This window comes from Typopeltis vanoorti, chromosome 13, assembly GCF_054136105.1.
Source record: "Typopeltis vanoorti isolate ZY-2024b chromosome 13, IOZ_Tvanoo_1.0, whole genome shotgun sequence".
NCBI lineage: Eukaryota > Metazoa > Arthropoda > Arachnida > Uropygi > Thelyphonidae > Typopeltis > Typopeltis vanoorti.
In genome coordinates this window covers 62,982,407-63,002,438 of record NC_143561.1, presented here as the reverse complement: position 1 = coordinate 63,002,438, position 20,032 = coordinate 62,982,407, and the positions used below count along the sequence as shown (strand labels likewise).

Here is a 20,032-nt window from a genome sequence, read left to right as displayed (position 1 = left end):
CACGAAGCCCATTTAAGAGTGAACCATTTCTTCCAAATTACTTTGACTTCAAATTCATATCACAGATTTACCCTCCTTTCGTTCACTAATCCAAGTTGTTTATATATTTCTTCATCACCAACCTCCACATTCCCAAACCTACAGCAACATCCAACTAAATATGCCTTCCTGTCAATCTCCATGTTACACTACACTGCCTCATAACCATTGCCATTATTTCTCTCTTTCATGTCTAGCTTATACAGACATAATTCCCCTGTTTTATCTAACACAGCACAATCATTCTCATGCCATTCATCATCATATCTGTTTGCCACTATCATACTTGGGCAACATGCTAACTACTTTCCCAACTAAGCTGCTAATCTACTGCAACAACTCCCTCAAATCTATTTAACAACCTTTTTCTTATCTTCAAATCATTTGTGCCCACAACAATCAAACTCTAAAGCTCATTCATTTCTTCTATTCATTGTATCATCTAGAGAAACATCTCATGCACTTATCTTATCTACCATATATTTAATAGTTGAATGCCCATACACAGATACTCTAGAATCATTTGATTTCACTCTTCTTACTGACTTTCACTTTCTTACTCTTTCTATTGGCTACTTTTACATTCAGTCTAAGTTACTTCTCCAAATACTTCACTTGTTTGTACACCAACTCTTGTCCAACTTCTTCCAAACATTACTGTCCTTCCCATTCCTCTCTCTCTCTCTCTGATACTGCTCTATTAAATTGTTGCTCTCTCTCTCTCTCTCTCTCTCACACACACATTTGTTAAGTTTGTAAATTTTAGACAACCTACTGCCAATGATGGCCCAATCACACACACACATATGTGTGGAATGAAATACTATAACTCTAAAGAACATGCATAAAATAAGGTAAGCTTTTATTTAGAGTTATAAAAAAAATCTAAAATCTAATTACATTAGTATGCAGTACACACATATGACAGTATTTCTGTATATATATTTTAAATTTAGAAGATAGACATAAATTACAAAATATAATCAAATGGTGAGATGAAAAAATTTTATACTAATTTTCAAATAATACGACACTGATTCATAATAAAATTCTTACGCTTTCAAATATTCCAAAGGTTCTAATTTCTTCACAGACCAAATGCAAATATAATGGATAACCAGAATCTCGTTTAGTTATAAGCAACAGCATTTGATTATTAAAGCTGTTTTCATCAAGTGACTTCCTATAGAGTTGAAAATGCTCACGAACCAAGCTTTTTCTTTCCGGGACAAGTAATGGATCAACATGAAGTATGGAAATAGTCTTGTCATCAGATGATTTCGCTCTTTCCTTTAAAACAAAATATGGCTGAGAAGTAACTGAAGCACTACAGAATAATTTGACTCCCTGAAAGAAAAGAAATGTATAATTAATAGGTAATTTGTGTAGAGGAACAAGAGTTATTAAACCACACCTGCTGACTTTTAAAGACAAATTTGAAAAATCAATTTCTTTTTTTTACTTCTGACTTTTTTTATATATTTTTTTTAGCCTTACTACCATTTCAGATAATTTTATTAATTCCATATCGGATAAGTCTACTAAACTGATACCATTTTCTCACTTACCTTATCATGAAGAACACAATAGATTTTTCCAACTGCTCAGAAGAGCAGAAAATAATTAAATGTGCATATTTTTAAGGTAGTGTTTCAGAATCAGTATTATTAGTTTCAGAGAACAAACTACCAAAAGCAATACATATGTCAAGTTATGAACTTATGGTGAAAACAACTCTAAGCCAAAGTTTCCACATCACAGGACACAATGGTACACAATAAGAAAAGTGAGAAGTTAACTATTGTTCTCTAAACCATTTGACTAGCTGAGTAGCCGACTACTGTTCTGTATTCATTAAGAATACTACTAAATTGTTACTATTGCTATATAGTTCTTATAATGGAGATCTCAGTGATTTTCTATTGATTTTCATTATTATTATTATAATTATTAAGAGAGACCTCAAAGGAGTCAGGGCCTTGCTGAGGAAGGGTACATACTGCCTGCAACAGCTGTTCTTGAATTCATTCACACTACTTTCACACACAACATTCAATGCAAAATCCATTCTAATCATGCACCACTCCATAAGTGACGAATATAGCTCTCACACCTTCTTAAAGGCATTCATTCCCAACTTCCAAAGATGCCCTCTCATCCTTCCCTGTCCCTTCCACAAAATGAAAAATTCCATCTATTGATATTCTGTATAACCCTTTCAGAAGTTTGTCTCACTCATATAACCCTTCTTTCTCCTTTTGCTAGTGTCTGCAGTCAACAATTTCTCACTTTGTCTTCATAATCAGCATTTCACAATGCTGATATTTTTCATGCTCTACCTGGCACCATCTCCAGTGTATGAGAATGAACACAGAAACCAGGAGACTAGATTTGTGCACAATAGTCTATGTGATGTCTTATCAAGACCTCGTAAAGAGGCAAAATGACATCCTTATCTTTACGTGTCAAATTTTGTTTGAGTATTGCAATTATCTTTTCAGTTGTATTTGCAATCTTCGTTACATGGCCTCTGAACTTCAACTTCCTATCTACTCCAAACACTCAAAGATCCCTATCCTGATCAATTTCTTCTAGCATAATCCCACCATTATAATACGACATTGGATATCTAATCAAGCCAAAGTGCATGATTTTACATTTACTGATATTAAACTGACATCCATTTTCCCATGGCCACAATTCCAGTCTATTTAAATCATTCTGCAAGTACTGCAATATCAGGTGCCTTCATGATTACCATACCTATCTTTGCATCATCAACAAATAGCTGTCTATTATGATTATTATCATGCGACACCTCCAAGGAGTCCAAAGACTTATCAAGGGAATGCACCTACTCTACAGCTCTCCATTTTCACCACTTTAATTCACCAACTACAGTGAACCACAACTACCATCCTCATCTATACCAATGCCATCTACTGCTCACTACCACCATCATTAGTATTTTTTGTTTGTAAATTGTGTGTTTTCTCAAGACTGATTTGTCTGCAAGCAGGATGAAAAACCCAAGTTTCCAGGAGAAAAAACCCTGCTACCTTTACAAGAATCGGCTAACTCAACTTCAATTAAAAAAAAACATATAAAGATTCCCCTCGTCACAATGAGAATAAAACTTAAGCTTTTTCCAACTGTCATTCTTCCAATTGTGCTACAGAGGTGCTTAACAGTGACAAAGTGAAGATTTCTCACTTGCCTAGTCACAGAAGACAAAACGTGGGTTCACCGATTTATCCCAGAGAGCAAACAAAACTTCATGACCTGGAAACATCCACAATCTCATGTGGAAACATCCACATGAGATTGTGGATGCAAAAAATTCAGTACTGTTCCCACTGGCTGAAAAGTCATGGCCACAATGTTCTGGGATCACCAAGGCATTCTGTTGGTAGACTTCTTTCCAAAAGCAAAGAACAATCTGTGCAGAGCTTTACTGGGCAATGTTGAACAAACTGAAAGCCAACATTTGACTTATCACAAGTGACCAGGACTCCTGACAAGTGGCATGATTTTGGTGCAATCATATGTATGTCGGCTGTCAAATCATTTCCAATGTCAATAACGTGCAGACTGAATAACAGTGGACCAAGGACTGATCCTTCTGGTACACAACTGGTTACCCTAAATCTTACAGACCCCCTTATACCACTTTTTGATATGTTGCAAGCCATCCTCTTATCCACACTAATATTTTATAATTCAATCTCATATTCTTCAATTTATGCAATAGTCTTTCATGCTAATAATGATAACTAATATTTAAGGAATTGACAGCGTATACTAGAAATATAGATTAAATAAACTTTAATATATACTTTCTGATATTTCGGCGAACGTCACATTGCCACGTTGTTGAGGTTTGGCATGTTCCTAAGGACCGAGGCTGATTCCATGAATAGTCTTTCATACTTGAACTTGCTGCGGTGTATTACTGTGGCTTTCTTCCATCTTATTCTGTGGCGAGTATCCAGAGCGTGGTCTGCAAGCCCAGAGTGGCTGTACTGGTAAAATCGGATGTAATCCTTGTGTTCTGAGATTCTGATATTTGCTGTCCTGCCTGTTTGGCCAAAGTAGGACAGTTTACAGCTGCAAGGGACCTGGTATACACCAGGTAGGTCTAGGGGAAGTGGTTGGTCTTTGGTGGAGCGGATAAGGGATGCCAGTTTTCTATGTGGTCTGTAACAAGTGGTCAAGTCATGTTTTTTTAGGATTCTATTGATTTTTTCCGAGGTGCCTCTGATGTAGGGAATCGTGATAGATTTAGAGTAATCTTTTTTGTGAAGGGGAGGGGGTGGTGGGTTGTGGATAACTGGGTTAAGTATTTTTTGGATTTTTTGGAGGAGGTAGCCGTTGGCTGAGAAAGTGTCACGGATGTGATTTAGTTCAGTGGTTAGGGCTTGATCATTAGAACAGATTATTTTTGCCCTGTTGAATAATGTTTTAATAACTCCATATTGTTGTGAGGGGGGTGGGTGGGATTGTTGGTGAATGTATCTGCCTGTATGGGTGGGTTTTCTATAAACTGAGAAAACCAAGGTTCCATCAGGTTGGCGGGTGACTAGTGTGTCTAGGAAGGGGAGGTTATTGTTTTCCTCTTTTTCCAGGGTGAATTTGATTCTAGGGTGTTGGTTGTTCAAGTGTGTTAGGAAGGAGAGGAGTGAATCCGGGCCATGTGGCCAAATAGCGAAAACATCATCAAAGTAGCGAAGCCATATGGTAGGTTTTTGTGGGGCTGAGTTTAAGGTTTTCTCTTCAAACATCTCCATAAAGAAGTTGGCCAAGGGTGGGGAAAGTGGTGAACCCATGGCTGTCCCCTCTATCTGTTTGTAGAATTTTTCCTGCCAAACGAAATAGCCTGAGTTCATTGTAAACTGAAACAGGGCTGAGATATCGGGAGGAAATTTAGCTTGGATTAGCTCTAAGGTTTCTTTGAGGGGGACATTCGTGAATAGGGAGGAGACATCAAAACTGACCATTATGTCATTATGTTGGAGTGTAAGGTTTTCTATACTGGCTTTGAAGTGGGCTGAGTTTTTTATGTGTGATGGTGTGTTGCCAGTATAGTGTGAGAGCGCTTTGGCTAAATGTTTGGCTAGTTTGTAAGTGGGGGAATCAATGCCATCCACTATGGGACGTAATGGCACATTTTCTTTGTGTATTTTTGGGAGCCCATATATGCGGGGGGGGGGGGTCTAGAGTTATAGGGTTTTAGTCTGTTGGTAATCTCCACAGGTCAAGAAGTGACCTTCTTAAGGAGCCTATGGAGTTTTCTAATTTGTGAGTTGGTGGGATTGTAATCAATGGGGAGGTAAGTGGAACGATCTAATAATAAAGCCTTGAGCTTACCTGTGTAATCTTTAAGATTAAGTACCACAGTGGCGTTTCCCTTATCTGCTTTGGTGATCACTATTTTTTTGTTTCTTTTCAATTCTTGTAGTGCCTTGTATTCACTACTGGATATGTTGGATTTTGGAGGTTTTGCTTTGTTGAGAACACAGGCTACATCCAATCTGATATCGTTGGCAATGTGGTTAGGCAGTTGGCGAATCCCACGTTCAATTTGAATCATTAATTCCTCGGCCGGTAATTTCCTAGGAGCAATGGCGAAGTTGTGACCACGTGACAGAGCGTGGAGTGCTTCTGGCTTTAAGGTAACTGACGATAGGTTAACAACAGTGTTGGTATGTAGTTTGGGTGCCGAGTTCTTTGTTAATTTATCAAACTTGTTGATATGTCGGCTTCGTACTCGTTCAAATTCTTTTTTAGCTGCCGTACACGAGACGTCATGTAGTACCGACCAAAGCTCGTGATTCAGCGTAAGTGAAAGCTCATTTTCTAGCGTTGATATAGCGCTGTTTATGTCGGCTAGGGAACCGCGTGTGGCGGTAATTTGCTCCCGAAGTAATGCCTGGCTAGTGCGGTTGTATATACGGAGAGCTTTCTGTGAGATGAAGCAGTGTTTAAATTTGACACAGTTCGGGATGACATGATTATCCCGGCAGCGTTTTAGGAATGCCAGACGGTTAAGTTGTCTGGATAATTTCAGCTTCAGTTTGCCGTAATGGCGGGCCTTGCGTGCGAAGAGATCTCCGTGGATGATCATTATTCTTGTTGAGAGGCTTATACGCTGGTTAAACATGATAACTAATATTTAAGGAATTGACAGCGTATACTAGAAATATAGATTAAATAAACTTTAATATATACTTTCCGATATTTCGGCGAACGTCACGTTGCCATCTTCTTGGGAACTTACTAAAAGACACGTGCACACAAGTACTAATAACAGCAAATGAGACTGAAGCTAGGAAGCTAGCGTTTCCTAAAGTCCTGATGGTGCCCCCTGGTGGGCTATATTGGTAGTTCTTGGCCTTTGGGCTGAAGTTCTTCTGATAAAATTTCCCAAATTTGGGGCAGTTTCATGCATCCAAATTTGTTGGGGTTTGGCATGTTCCTAAGGGCCGAGGCTGATTCCATGAATAGTCTTTCATACTTGAACTTGCTGCGGTGTATTACTGTGGCTTTCTTCCATCTTATTCTGTGGCGAGTATCCAGAGCGTGGTCTGCAAGCCCAGAGTGGCTGTACTGGTAAAATCGGATGTAATCCTTGTGTTCTGAGAGTCTGATATTTGCTGTCCTGCCTGTTTGGCCAAAGTAGGACAGTTTACAGCTGCAAGGGACCTGGTATACACCAACACCTAAAAGTAACAAGGTAGCATTAACTCAATGGTACTTTATTACAGAATGTGAGCAAGTTGCTCACACATGACCTTCACTTGGTAAACTTATACTGTTCATTGCAAAGTATATATTCTCTGTCAACCCATTCTGTATACGAGCACTAACCAACTTTTCCAAAACCTTCATCCCCAACTCCTGAGAAAATAATTAAATGTGCATATAACTGATAGGTCAGTAGTTGGAAATATCACTTTTTGCAACACACTTATACAATGGGATTACCATACATTCTTTCCATTCCTGTGGAATATTTCCAGTTTTAAGACTCAAATTATTTAGGTTAAATAATTAAAGGTATAGCCAGTTCAGCTGAACACTCTTTCAGCATTCATGCTGATATCCCATCATTCTTTAAGGTAGAATTCTTATTCATTTTGTGCAACACCTCTAGTACCTCTTCTTCATACACCTGAGTTTTTTCATCCAGTGAATAAGGTAGCCAGTGAGTGGAATGTTGCCTACACTACACCAGACTGATAGCTTTTGGCAAAGTGGATACTAATTAGCTGAACAATATCTTCTGCACGTGTCACCCACACACTGCATTCAGTAGTTATTCTTTCTTTCACTTGCAGCATAATGATAGAATCTTTTTGAATTGTACTTAACTTGCAGAGCCAGTTCCTTTTCATATATAGACTTGGCTTTCTAAGAGTTGTAACTCTTATGGCTTGCTCTTTATAATTTTCATAACGAACATTATCGTTATGCATTCCGTATTATTCCATCTACACCATCATTTTCTTAATAATTTCTTGTTCAATAACACAGTTAATTAACCAGGGGGTGCATGCACCCCTGGGAATGCAAGAAAGCATTCCTAGGGGTGTGAGCTGGAAAATATTCCAGCATAATAGGTATTCTTTTTTTACTTGCAGCATGATGATATCATGTCAGGTAGACTGTAGACAAGACAATACAAAAGAACAAACAAGTAGATTATTATGTCTGTACACGAATGCTAGGAGAAACAAAGGGACAGAGTTTATTGCCTTAGTCAATATGTTGCGACCTAAGATTGTAGGCATTAGTGCGACCTGGCTATCAGAATAAGACCTACTAACTGGTATTGAGTGTCAAGGGTACACTATTTTTAGAAAGGATAGAGAGGACAGGAGGGGGGGGGTGCTGCTAATGATATCGGATGACTTGAATCCAGTTAGAGTTGAGACCTATGATTGTAATAATACTACTAACAATATAAAAAGTGTAATAGTCTTATAAATAAGTCAAGAAAAAATTCAATACTACTAACAATATTTCAGGTGGCACTGAGTTTGAAACCTTCTAGTGTGAGATGGAATCTAACAAGATCAATTACATAGTGGGGTGTTGTTACAGACCTGGTGGATCAGTTGCTTGTGAAGAAGAAATGCATCACCAAACAGAAAAGATGAGCATGAAAAGAATAATCATAATGAGAGACTTTAATTACCCAAATACTGATTGGGTAGCAGTAGAATCTCATGAGAAGAATGAAAATGCATTTATTGAGCTGTTGCGAGACAACTTCCTCAAGCAGCATGACAGAAGGAAATCGAGGGCAAAAAGTGCTCGATTTGATTGTAGTGTCAGAGGGGGTTTCAGTTAAAGATGTAACTATTCTGCCTCTGGTTGGTGACAGTGATGATGCAGTACTCACTTGGGAAGTGACTAAGTTTATAAATGTTCCATTAAGAAAACGTTACATGATGAATTACGAAGAAGGAAATTATGACCAACTGAGTAGTATACTCAGTTCAGTGGAATGGAATCAGTTGCTACATGGAAAGAATATCGACAGTGCATGGGAAGCATTTAAACAATGCTTAGATGATGCGATATCAGAATGTGTCCTGAGAGTTCGAAGAATAAATAGAGTAGGAGTGAAATGGATGTGTAATCTTATTAAGCAAGAGAGAGAGAGAGAGAGAGAGAGAGATTCATAAGAAAAGGACGTTGTGGAAGGAATACAGTTTGCATAAGGATGATGTCTGTTATAAGCAGCAGGCTAGAATAGCCAAAACTATTGTATGGAAAGCAAAGTCTGAGTATGAAAAGAAACTGGCTCTATGTGCTAAAGATAACCCACAAGAATTCTATTAATATGCTGCAAATAAAATAAAGAATGAATATGAAAGAAAAACTCTTATAAATCTAGATGCCGTGAGGGTTACAGATGCAGAAGAGGTTGTTCAGTTGATGAGTGCCCATTTTGTTAAAAGCTATCAACCTGGTGAATGCAACATTGAGCTCACTGTTACCTCTTCACTAGATGAAGAAATGCAGCTGTGTGAGGATGAGGTACTAGAGATGTTGCACAAATTGAATAAGAATTCAGCAATAGGGACTGATGGAATATCAGCACGTGTGCGAAAAGCGGTGCTTAAGGGTCAAAGCTGTATAACTGAGAGGAGACCTCCACATAGCCTTTAAAGGAATGCGGAGAACCGACCAGGGCTTCTGACCTAATGTCCAATCCTCACCTTATCGTAGTGCACCCTGTTGGGTATCCACTTGGATACTGAACGAACGAGGATGGGCTGGCAATTTGGGATTTAGCCGACCAAATTGTATTCTTATTGGTTATAATAAAAAATAAAATAAAACCAAAATAAAAAATGATGGTACAACATGACAAAATTTCATGCCGGCTGGGGCATCGCCCGGTTAAACAAGGCCCCCGTTGTTTTCGCCAGGGAAACAGGGCGAACAGCGAAAGGTCAGCTACTAGAACAAATCTGAAAACAAACCCCAACCCAACATCACCAGAGTTAAAGATCGGTACTATCAACAAAAGAAGCCTGAATGGCAAAGAAATGGAGCTAGCTGAGGAATTAGATAAGTACCAGATCGACATAATAGGGATGACTGAAACAAAAAAGACCAAAACTGGTGAGATCTTTCTGAGCAATAAATACAAAATGTTATATTCAGGAAATGACAATCAAGGAAAAGAAGGAGTAGCCATAGTATTCAACACAAAATACGAGGCTAATCTTCTTGAATGGCAGTCAGTCTCAAGTAGAGTAATGTGGGAAAATATGAGAATGGGGAACTGGACAATGAGACTTATTTGTGCCTATGGTCCCACAGAAGGTTCTACTAAGGTAGAAGTGGAGGAATTTTTTGAGGCTTTAGAAAAAGCAACTGACACAATGAAAAAGGAAAAGTTGGTCCTTGTTGGGGATCTAAATAGTAGAGTAGGAAATGATTGTAAGACATACAAAAATATTTTGGGAAAATTTGGAGAAGAGAGCAAAGCTAATAATAATGGCAAATATCTGTTGGATTTCTGCTCAGGACATGGACTGGTTATTACTAACACCATGTTCCAACATAAAAATGTGCACAAATTCACATGGAGAGAAGAGGCTAGGAATAAGAAAAGTCTCATTGACTATGTTATTGTTGATAGTGATGTTTTCTCCCTGGTGCAGGACACCAGAGTGTACAGAGGATTTGAAATTGGAAGTGATCACTATTTAGTCTTGAGCAGGATAAAATTGAATTTCATATTGAAAAGAATAACATGTAAGAAAGTTTTATAGCGAATAAAAGTTGAGCAGCTCTCAGATGTGAAATGTAGATTAAAATACACAAAGATTATCGAAGAAAAAATGAAAGAGTTTGAGAACAGGAATCAAACCTTGGAGATTCAGTGGCAAACTCTGAAGAAAACATTGAGTGATTCTGCCAGAGAGGCATGTGGTGAGGTTGTCTGCAAGGTTAAAAAAATCAGAACTCCCTGGTGGACACAGGAAGTTAAAAAGGCAGTGAAGGAAAAGAAGAAAACATATCGAAAGTTCCTGTCAAATAAATCAGCTTGTGCTCTTAGAGAATATAGAGACAAATGCAAGAATGCTAAACACTGTGTAAAAATAGCTAAACAAAAGTCATGGGAGGACTTTGGCAAGAATATAGAAAATAAATATCAAGAAGGTGGCAAAATATTCTGGAGGTTGTTGAAGAAGCTCAGGAATGGAGGAAAGAGTGCTGTAAAAGGAGTTAGAGATGATAAAGGTGTCATGAAAACTGGAGAAAAAGATATCCATGAAATATGGAGTAATTACTTTGAAAAACTGCTAAATGAAACAAGCAGTGATGACAGCACAGTGGTAAAAAACAATGACCAGGCATGCAGGCAGGAATACCTATCCATACTTGAAGTAGAAAAAGCCATCAAAGGCTTGAAATGTGGAAAGGCAGCTGGAGTAGATGATATTCGACCAGAAATGCTGAAGTATGGTGGTATAAGAGTCTTACAGTGGCTGCACTGCATAGTTCAGAAAGCCTAGACACAGGGACGAATTCCCAATGATTGGAGTAGAGCTCTCATAGTACCCATATATAAAAAGGGAAATGAAACTGAATGTGAGAATTACAGAGGTATTTCCCTACTGAGTGTTCCTGGCAAGATCTATGCAAGTATACTTGAGAAACGGTTGAGAAGAATTGTGGAAGAAAAGCTTGGTGAAGAACAAACTGGATTCAGGCCAAATAGAGGCTGTCAGGCTCAGATCTTCACTTTACGACAAATAGTCGAGAAAGCATGGGAATATAACAAAGATCTGTATTTAAGTTTTGTCGATTTGGAAAAGGTATATGATAAGGTGCCAAGAGAGAAGCTATTCAATACACTGCAGTTATATGGTGTCAATGGGGCATTATATCAAGCAATACTTAGTCTTTATTTGAGTTGTAAGTCAGCAGTTAGAATTGAAGAAAGTACAGGAAGATGGTTTAATGTTAAATCTGGTGTGAGACAAGGATGTACATTATCCCCTCTGTTATTCATTATCTATATGGATCACATTATGAAGGAAAGTGGTATTAAACATGATATCAAAATTGGAGATGTTAATGTCAGCTCTTTGCTTTATGCGGATGATGTTATACTTCTAAATAAATCCGCTACAAGTCTGCAAGATTCTCTAACTAAATTGAATAGCTGTTGTAATAGATATGGTATGAAGGTCAGCAATAAAAAGACAAAGACAATGAAAATAGGCAGAATCATTGAAAATGTCAACTGTGTTGTGAATGGAGAACCTGTGGAACAAGTAAAACATTTCAGTTACTTAGGCATGATTTTTACTGAAAATGGTAAATTAAATATAGAAATAGACAACAGAATCAGCAAAGCTGGTATGGTAGGAAGTCAATTGAATAAATTCATATGGAATAAGAGAGAAATTAGTCAGAACACTAAATTAGCTGACAAGACAGTGTTCAAACCAGTTTTAACTTATAGATCTGAGAGCTGGGTCAGAAGTAAAACACTTGACCAGAGGCCACAGATATAAGAGTCCTGAGAAAGATTATAGGTGTGAACAGATGGCATCAGTGGCAATATCATATTAAAAATGAGGATATTAGGAAAGAACTTGACATTGTCAGCATCCAGGAATGCATTAGCAGAGCTAATCTCAGGTGGTATGGTCACTTAAATAGAATGGGAGAGGAAAGATTAGCAAAACAAGTGTTCTCTGCCAGGTTGGCAGCAAAACGACCCAGAGGAAGACCAAGATATAGGTGGATTGATACGGTACAAAGTGCCTTAGACGATAGAAATATAAGATCTGATAATGTTGGAGTCTTGGCAAGTAACAGACTGATTTGGAGGAAAATTGTAGATAGGAAGTTAGTAATGATATAATTTTTTCATGTAGTACTATTATATTCTGTAAACCCCTTGTGGGTACATGGCAGGAATTTGATGATGATGATGATGATGTGCTAAAAGAGTGTTCAGCTGAACTGGCCAGTCCTTTGACCAGGCTGTTTAATATGAGTCTCAAAACAGGAAAGATTCTACAGAAATGGAAGAAATGTATGGTAATTACATTGTACAAGGGTGATGCAAAGATTGATGTGTCCAACTATCGACCAATTACCATCTCAAGAGTGGTGGTGAAGATTGGCGAAGATGGTGGAAAAATTGGTCAGGGCTCGCATTCAGAAATGGGTTGACAGTGAATCTCTACTTTGTAATGAACAACATGGGTTGACTAAGAGAAGATCATGGTTTAGCAACTTGCTCACATTCTATAACAATATTACCATTGATGATACAACACGACAAGAGTTTCATGCTGGCTGCTGCGTCGCCCGGTTAAACAAGGCCCCTGTTGTTTTCGTCAATGAACTAGGGTGAACAGGGAAAAAAAAAAGTCAGCTACTGCCCATAAAAATCCTGAAACACACCCCAACTCAACATCAACGGAGTTCGAGATTGGTACTATGAACATAAGAAGGCTGAAAGACAGAGAAATGGAACTAGCTGAGGAAATGAATAAGTACCAGATCGACATAATTGGGGTGACTGAAACAAAAAAGACAAAAACTGGTGAGATCTATCTGAGCAATAAATACAAAATGTTATATTAAGGAAATGACAAACAAGGAAAGAAGGAGTAGCTATAGTATTCAACACTAAATACGAGGCTAATCTTCTTGAATGGCAGGCGATATCAAGTAGAGTGATGTGGGCAATTATCAGAATGGGGGGAAACTGGACAAAGAGACTTATTGTGCCTGTTGTCCCACAGAAGTTTCTACTTAGGAAGAAGTAGAGGAATTTTTTGAGGCTTTATAGAAAGCAACTGACACAATGAAAAAGGAAAAGTTAGTTCTTGTTGGGGATCTAAATAGCAGAGTAGGAAATGATTGTCAGACACAAAAATATTTTGGGAAAATTTGAAGTAAAAAGCAAGCCTAATAATAATGGCAAATACCTGTTAGATTTCTGCTTAGGAATGAACTGGTTATTACTAACACAATGTTTCAACATAGAAATGTCCACAAATTCTGAGTCCTGAGAAAAATTAGGGGCATGAACAGATGGCATCAATGACAATATCATATTAAAAATGAGGATATTAGGAAAGAACTTGACATTGTCAGGATCAAGTAATGCGTTAGCAGAGCTAATCTTAGGTGGCATGGTCATTTAAACAGAATGGGTGAGGAAAGATTAGCAAAACAGGTGTTCTCTGCCAGGGCGGCAGGAAAACGACCCAGAGGAAGACCAAGATATAGGGGATTGATATGGTACAAAGTGCCTAAGATAGAAATATAAGATCTGATAATGTTGGAGTCTTGACAAGTAACTGACTGATTTGGAGGAAAATTGTAGATAGGAAGTTAGTAATGATGTAAATTTTTCATGTAGTAGTAACATATCCTGTACACCCCTTGAGGGTACATGGCAGAAATTTGATGATGATGAGATCAGCAATAACTAGACAAAGACAATGAAAATAGGCAAAAGCATTGAAAATATCAACTGCATTGTGAATGGAGAACCTATAGAATAAGTAAAACATTTGAGCTACATAAGCACAATTTTTAGTGAAGATGATGAATTAAATATTGAAATAGACAACAGACAGTATGGTAGGAAGTCAACTGAATAAATTTATATGGAACAAGAAAGAAATTAGTCAAAACACTAAATTAACTGTGTTCACAGTGTTCAAGTCAATTTTAACTTATGGGTCTGAGAGCTGGGTTAGAAATAAAACACTTGACCAAAGACTAGAGACTGCAGATATGAGAAAGGTTAGGGGCATGAACAGATGGCATCAATGGCAATATCATATTAAAAATGAGGATATTAGGAAGGAACTCGCCATTCTTAGCATCCAGAAATGTGTTAGCAGAGCTAATCTCAGGTAGTATATGGTCACTTAAACAAGATTAGCAAAAAGATTCTATGCCAGGTTGGTAGAAAAAAAAACCAAAAGAAGAGCAAGATATAGGTGGATCGATATAGTAAAAAGTGACTTAGTAGACAGAAATAAGATATGATAATGCTGAAGTCTTGACAGGTAACAGATTGATTTGGAGGAAAATTATTGATAGAAAGTTAGTGATGATATAAGTTTTTCATATAGTACTATTATATCCTGTACATGTCAGGAATGTGATGATGATGTATTATCAGTAAAGTCAAATTGCCATTATTTGGTAAAGAAATTGATATCTGCATGCAGCACTATATAAGGTAAGTCTGAAGTCTCGGAAAAAAAAAAAAAACCCTATTGGGATGGGATGAATTATTTTGGCTGTTCAGCTGAAGTTCTGAAGATTATGAAATACAAACTTGCTGCTACCTATAAACCAATCAACCAGATCCACAATTTGCTACCTTCTCTAAAAGACAAATTCTCACTTATGATGTTACCTGGTGTGTACGAAGTTCCATGTTCTAGTAAGATGTCATACTACGGACAAACAGGAATATCTATAAGTAAACACATCTCTGAACACCAAGACCAAATCTGTCTAATCAAACCACACAAACTGGCTTTGCTCAACATGGAGTTGAAAACCCTAACCATAGGATCCAATGGAAAAACACCAAGGTGCTACATAGATCCTTATATAAACATGAGCGTTTATATAAAGAAAGTGCTGAAGCCTTACGTCACAGGCCCAATATTAACTGTAATGATTGTCTCCCTATCCCAAAAGTCTGGGAAATTAGTATCCTCAATTGCATAAAATAAATTTATCAGATATATTTTAATTTAATTTTAATTTACAGCGGAATATTTAGTTCTCAAACACGCTACTGTATGCATAGAGGGATTCCAATGTGAGCATGAACACTAACTGTTCCTTTGAATGTAATTCCTAGGATTGTTTGTAATAACTGTACTGATGATGTCTTAAGATACTTAAGACGAAATATCTACATATTATTAAAATTTAATTACTGTGATACACATGTGAATTTTTAGTTATGAATTAGAGAAATGTCAAGATATATCTACAATTAGTTATGCTTCTCCTAGTTAGTTATGTCAAATATATTAAATGGGACAACTGACTAATATCTGAAGAGTTGATTTTTAAATTTAGCTTCATGACTTTAATTAGTCTAGTCGTGGCTTGATTATTGATCACTTAAACTTAATCTTATGAGTTCAAAATTTTCGAGATAGTGCACCAACCAAATCAGTCCAATGTGTTGCTCATAAATCATTTAATTAAATCAAAAATGAATATTTACACAGTGTGATCCACATTAACATATATATACAATCGCATTACAAATCTTAGTCATTTTCCATTCTTCCTGATTCGGACTTAGTTCTATGCTTCTTCCCTTAAAGTTAAATTACAATCTAGAGTATTCTGCTAGTCACTCACTCACTCACACAAACTGAAATTAAAGAATACCTTGAGTAAGCTTAAATCAATATTAATTTGCATTATCTAGTACAGTACTCTTCTTGCTTTTATAATAATTAATTATACACTGTTGAGATTAAGACACAACTCGAGTGAGCTTATTTCCATTGTTAACTTACACAATCTTATTGTACCCATAAACAGAAATACTTGCTGTACTTCCTTGCTCGACATATATCACATATATAAGTACTTAAAATTCTCATTCAGCACTACCTTTTATGAATCTTTTGTTGACATAAAAGTGCCCCTTTTGTTCTCTTTGTTTCTGCTGGGTCATCCATGAGCTCCAGCAATTTTCTTCTTTGTTCGAGTCGTCTATTATTCTATGTCCTTGGGGACCCTTAACATCGCGGCAATGTGCAGGACTTTCCAAGCAAGATGTCCTGACAATCGACACTGGGTCCACCACAATATGGTGGTGGACCCAGGTAAGTGAAGATTGACAATCCTAAGACTTGCAACACTCCTCTTCCAATTACCAACAATGGACCTCACGTGGTTGCAGATCCAGGGAAGAGAAGACTCAGAAACCTAAGACCTATGATGCTCCTCTTTCGATTACCGACAATGGACCTCACATAGCGGTGGACCCAGATAAGAAAAGAATGAGAAACCCAAGATTAAATCCTCAATATTTTGCCTTATTTGTCCCAGACTTCCATTATACGAATGTGCAAGTCTCTCGAAACTTCCATATATATATATATATATATATATATATATGGTCATGTATTGACATCTAACTATGATGACGTCATTCTCTGTGCATCTTTTGAAATTGCCATACATGGACATGAGTTAACAGCATTACATAATGACATCATGTGTCATATTATTTTAACAAAGGCTCATGGTTAAATTATTAAGTACAAGATTATTATAGACAAAAATTGACAGTTGTTTAAGGGTAAACTCCCTAGAAAAATATGTAAAAATGAACATGACAAGTTATAGTAACATATCATGAGAGTCAGTACCATCACCAGGGTGTAGCATAGAGGCAGCCTGCCTCACGGCGCAGCTTAATAAGGGCGCTTGTTCAGCCATATTGCAGTAGGTGCCATCACTACGCTAACAGGAATTGCAGAAAGAAGTTTTTCCAAGCTTAAACTGATTAAAAATTATTTGCAAACACGCAATGACCCAAGAAAGATTGGTTGGTCTAGCAACTATATCAAATAGCCACAGACATAGCTTATAATTTAAGTTTAGAAGAGCATATAAACAGTTTTATTGTGCGATATCCCCGTAGAGCAAACATTTAATTAATATTGTTATGTAATCATTTTGCATTAATGTTTCTGTTGTAATAAAAACAAAATAGGACCTTGAGATTTTCTTAAATTTTTGTCTTATAATCCATCAAGAGTGATATTTAATTGTTTACCTCAGGGAGCGATCTAATCTGGCAACAGCCCTGTGAGAAATTTTACAATCCCAACTTTGTTTCCCATATTTTAAAATCTTACATTTTGCAACATTGAACTGGCATCTCCACTCCCTTGCCCATTCAGTCAATTTATTCAAGTCTTCTTCTAAGGCCACAATATCTGCTCTACTCCAACATAATCAAAAGCCATGGAAATAATGATCAAGACTGACAGCAGACATTTCTCAGAACTTTTCCATGACAAGCATCAAGTGGTTGATGATGTAGGCTAAGAGATCAGCCATGGATCTGGATTGGCAGAATCCACTGTCCTAAGTTGAAGTTGTAAAGCGGAGTGTTCTTAGGCCTACACAAACATATTAAGTGAAACTTTTATTTTTCTTTTTTTTTTTATATGCTTGATGGCTGAAACTCTAATGAAACTTATAATGACTTGGAGTTTATGCACTGCTGATTAAAGCTAACATAGAAGGAATAGTAATTAATATGTAACACTCACAGGGGGAACTTTATATGGTAACCAGTCCAAATCTTGAGCTTGCAAGTCATTGAGCTGATCTAATCCGTCTATTATTATAATAATGGAACCGGTAGGTGAGGCCTGAACCCCCTCCTTCAAGATGCTGTGAAAGTGATTCACAAGTCCACTAAACAAAGAAAAAATGAACATACACATATATATATAACTTGAGTATTTCCAAAAGTTAATCACATCACTGAAATTCCATGAACATAAATATAGAATGAGATATACTAAATGTAGAACTTGCTTCGCTATACAAACAATGACATAATATGTATAACGCTAATGCACAAATAATTCACTGATCCCCCAGTAAGTATAACTGAAAAAATATATCAATGTAAGAAGGCATGTAAGAACTGCTGGCCTGGTTGGCCAAGTGGTTAGGGTATCCACTCTCCAGCCAAAAGGCTGCAGGTTCAAATCCATGTGTGGGCATGAATATTTGAGATTGTCTGTGAAAATACTAGTGGTGGCTGGTGATAGATGGCGTTGGTGTGAATGCTGAAGTTAGTTGAGGAGACAGAGAGTTGTAGAGTAAGTGACCTCCCTCGATGAGTCTTTGGGCTCCCAGGAGGTGTTACGTAGTAATAGTAACAGAATTGACAGCTTCAATTCTTAAGTACCGTTTGCATGAACTGCAATTATCATTAAAAAAATATTCTAAAAGTGGGATGGATAGTAGATAGTGTTTTCAGCTACTTACATGTTAAATAAACATTAAAAACTGTTTGGATTTGTTCCTTTGCACAAAAAAATTGTACACATCACGCTAACAATAAAAATTATACTGGCCTACATATTTTTCAGATCTCAACTTATATGAAGACCAAATTTGAAGTTTTGAAACACACAGAAACTAAGTCATAGTTTCAGAGATATCTGTATCAATATAAATTCACAATAAAATTAAGATAAATTAGTTTAATGCTAATTAAACTGACATAAATATTTTGGAAATGTATATTATACACTACTACAATCTGAATCAAAATAATGGTTGCACTTTCTAAAAATATAAGAGCATAGCATAACTTATGTTTTTTGGTCAAACTTCTTGAAACGGATTTTAATATGATATCATAACTATTACATTATACTGATATCAGTGCCTAAATAGCATGGCTAATATTATTAAACACATGATCCTTGTGTTTATTTAGTCAACTAGCTGCTTTGCTATACTCAGAATAACACAAGATACTTACAGCATTAAACTAATTAATTAAAAATTTATCAAGTATGCTTGCTTGGAATTGGGGTATATCGCATAAACATAATGCGATTCGTAAGGAAAAAAAATTCTGATATATGTTGTTTTAGATGAGAGAGAGAGAGAAAGATTTTTCTGTCAAACTATTAGCTGCTAAATCAAAAGTTAAAAACATTAATCAATATACTATTCTTCTTATTATTAAAATCTGACCTCCATGGAGTCAGAGACTCATCGTGAGAGGTACACACTACACTACTGCACACAATGCTTATCCAACCGTGCTTTAAACTGATTCAATGCATCTACATTCAAAACACACCCAGGAAATGCATTCCACTGATCAACTACTCACTATGCAAAGAACCTGCTCCTCACACCCTCTTTATAGTTTCCAGCAATGGCCTCTTGTTCTACCCCCCCCCCCCTCTCCTCTCCCATTCTATGAAAAATCTCTTCCATTTCAACCTGATAACAACACCTGACTAGTTTATGTGTCTCAATTATATCCCTCTCATCCTCCTATTCATGAGGCTTTGCAACTTACACTCGCTCAATCTGTTGTCGTTGTCGTACTCCACATTCCAAAGATCACTGACCACCTTTGTGAATTCTCTGAACCATTTCCAACACATCCTCATCACCATGAAAACCCAGTGACCAAAGCTGTGCACAATAATCCATATGTGGCCTGATCAATGTCTCATATGGATTATTGTGCATAGCATATACTTTGTATCCCATTGCTGCTTACGAAATCTCAAACCTTACACTTTACAACACTGAACTGACAGTTCCACTTACCAGCCCATTCATGCAATCTATTCGAGTCCTCTTGTAAGGCCATAACCGCCACTTGACTCGGCATTGCTCTCCCCTGTTTTGCATCATCTGCAAACAGATGCATATCACTAGTTAAACC

At 37.0% G+C, this 20,032-nt stretch overlaps 1 protein-coding gene across 1 annotated transcript in view; it reads right to left on the bottom strand.

Annotated features, from left to right (window-relative positions):
- LOC150100219 (telomerase protein component 1-like) overlaps positions 1 to 20,032 on the bottom strand; it is a 1,179,105-nt gene that overhangs the window by 565,330 nt on the left and 593,743 nt on the right. The window contains exons 25-26 of the mRNA XM_090402391.1: positions 17,874 to 18,021; positions 1,096 to 1,386 (exon numbers count right to left, since the gene is read on the bottom strand). Of these exons, the coding sequence (XP_090258517.1) occupies positions 1,096 to 1,386; positions 17,874 to 18,021 (439 nt within the window). The remainder of the gene's footprint in view (positions 1 to 1,095; positions 1,387 to 17,873; positions 18,022 to 20,032) is intronic.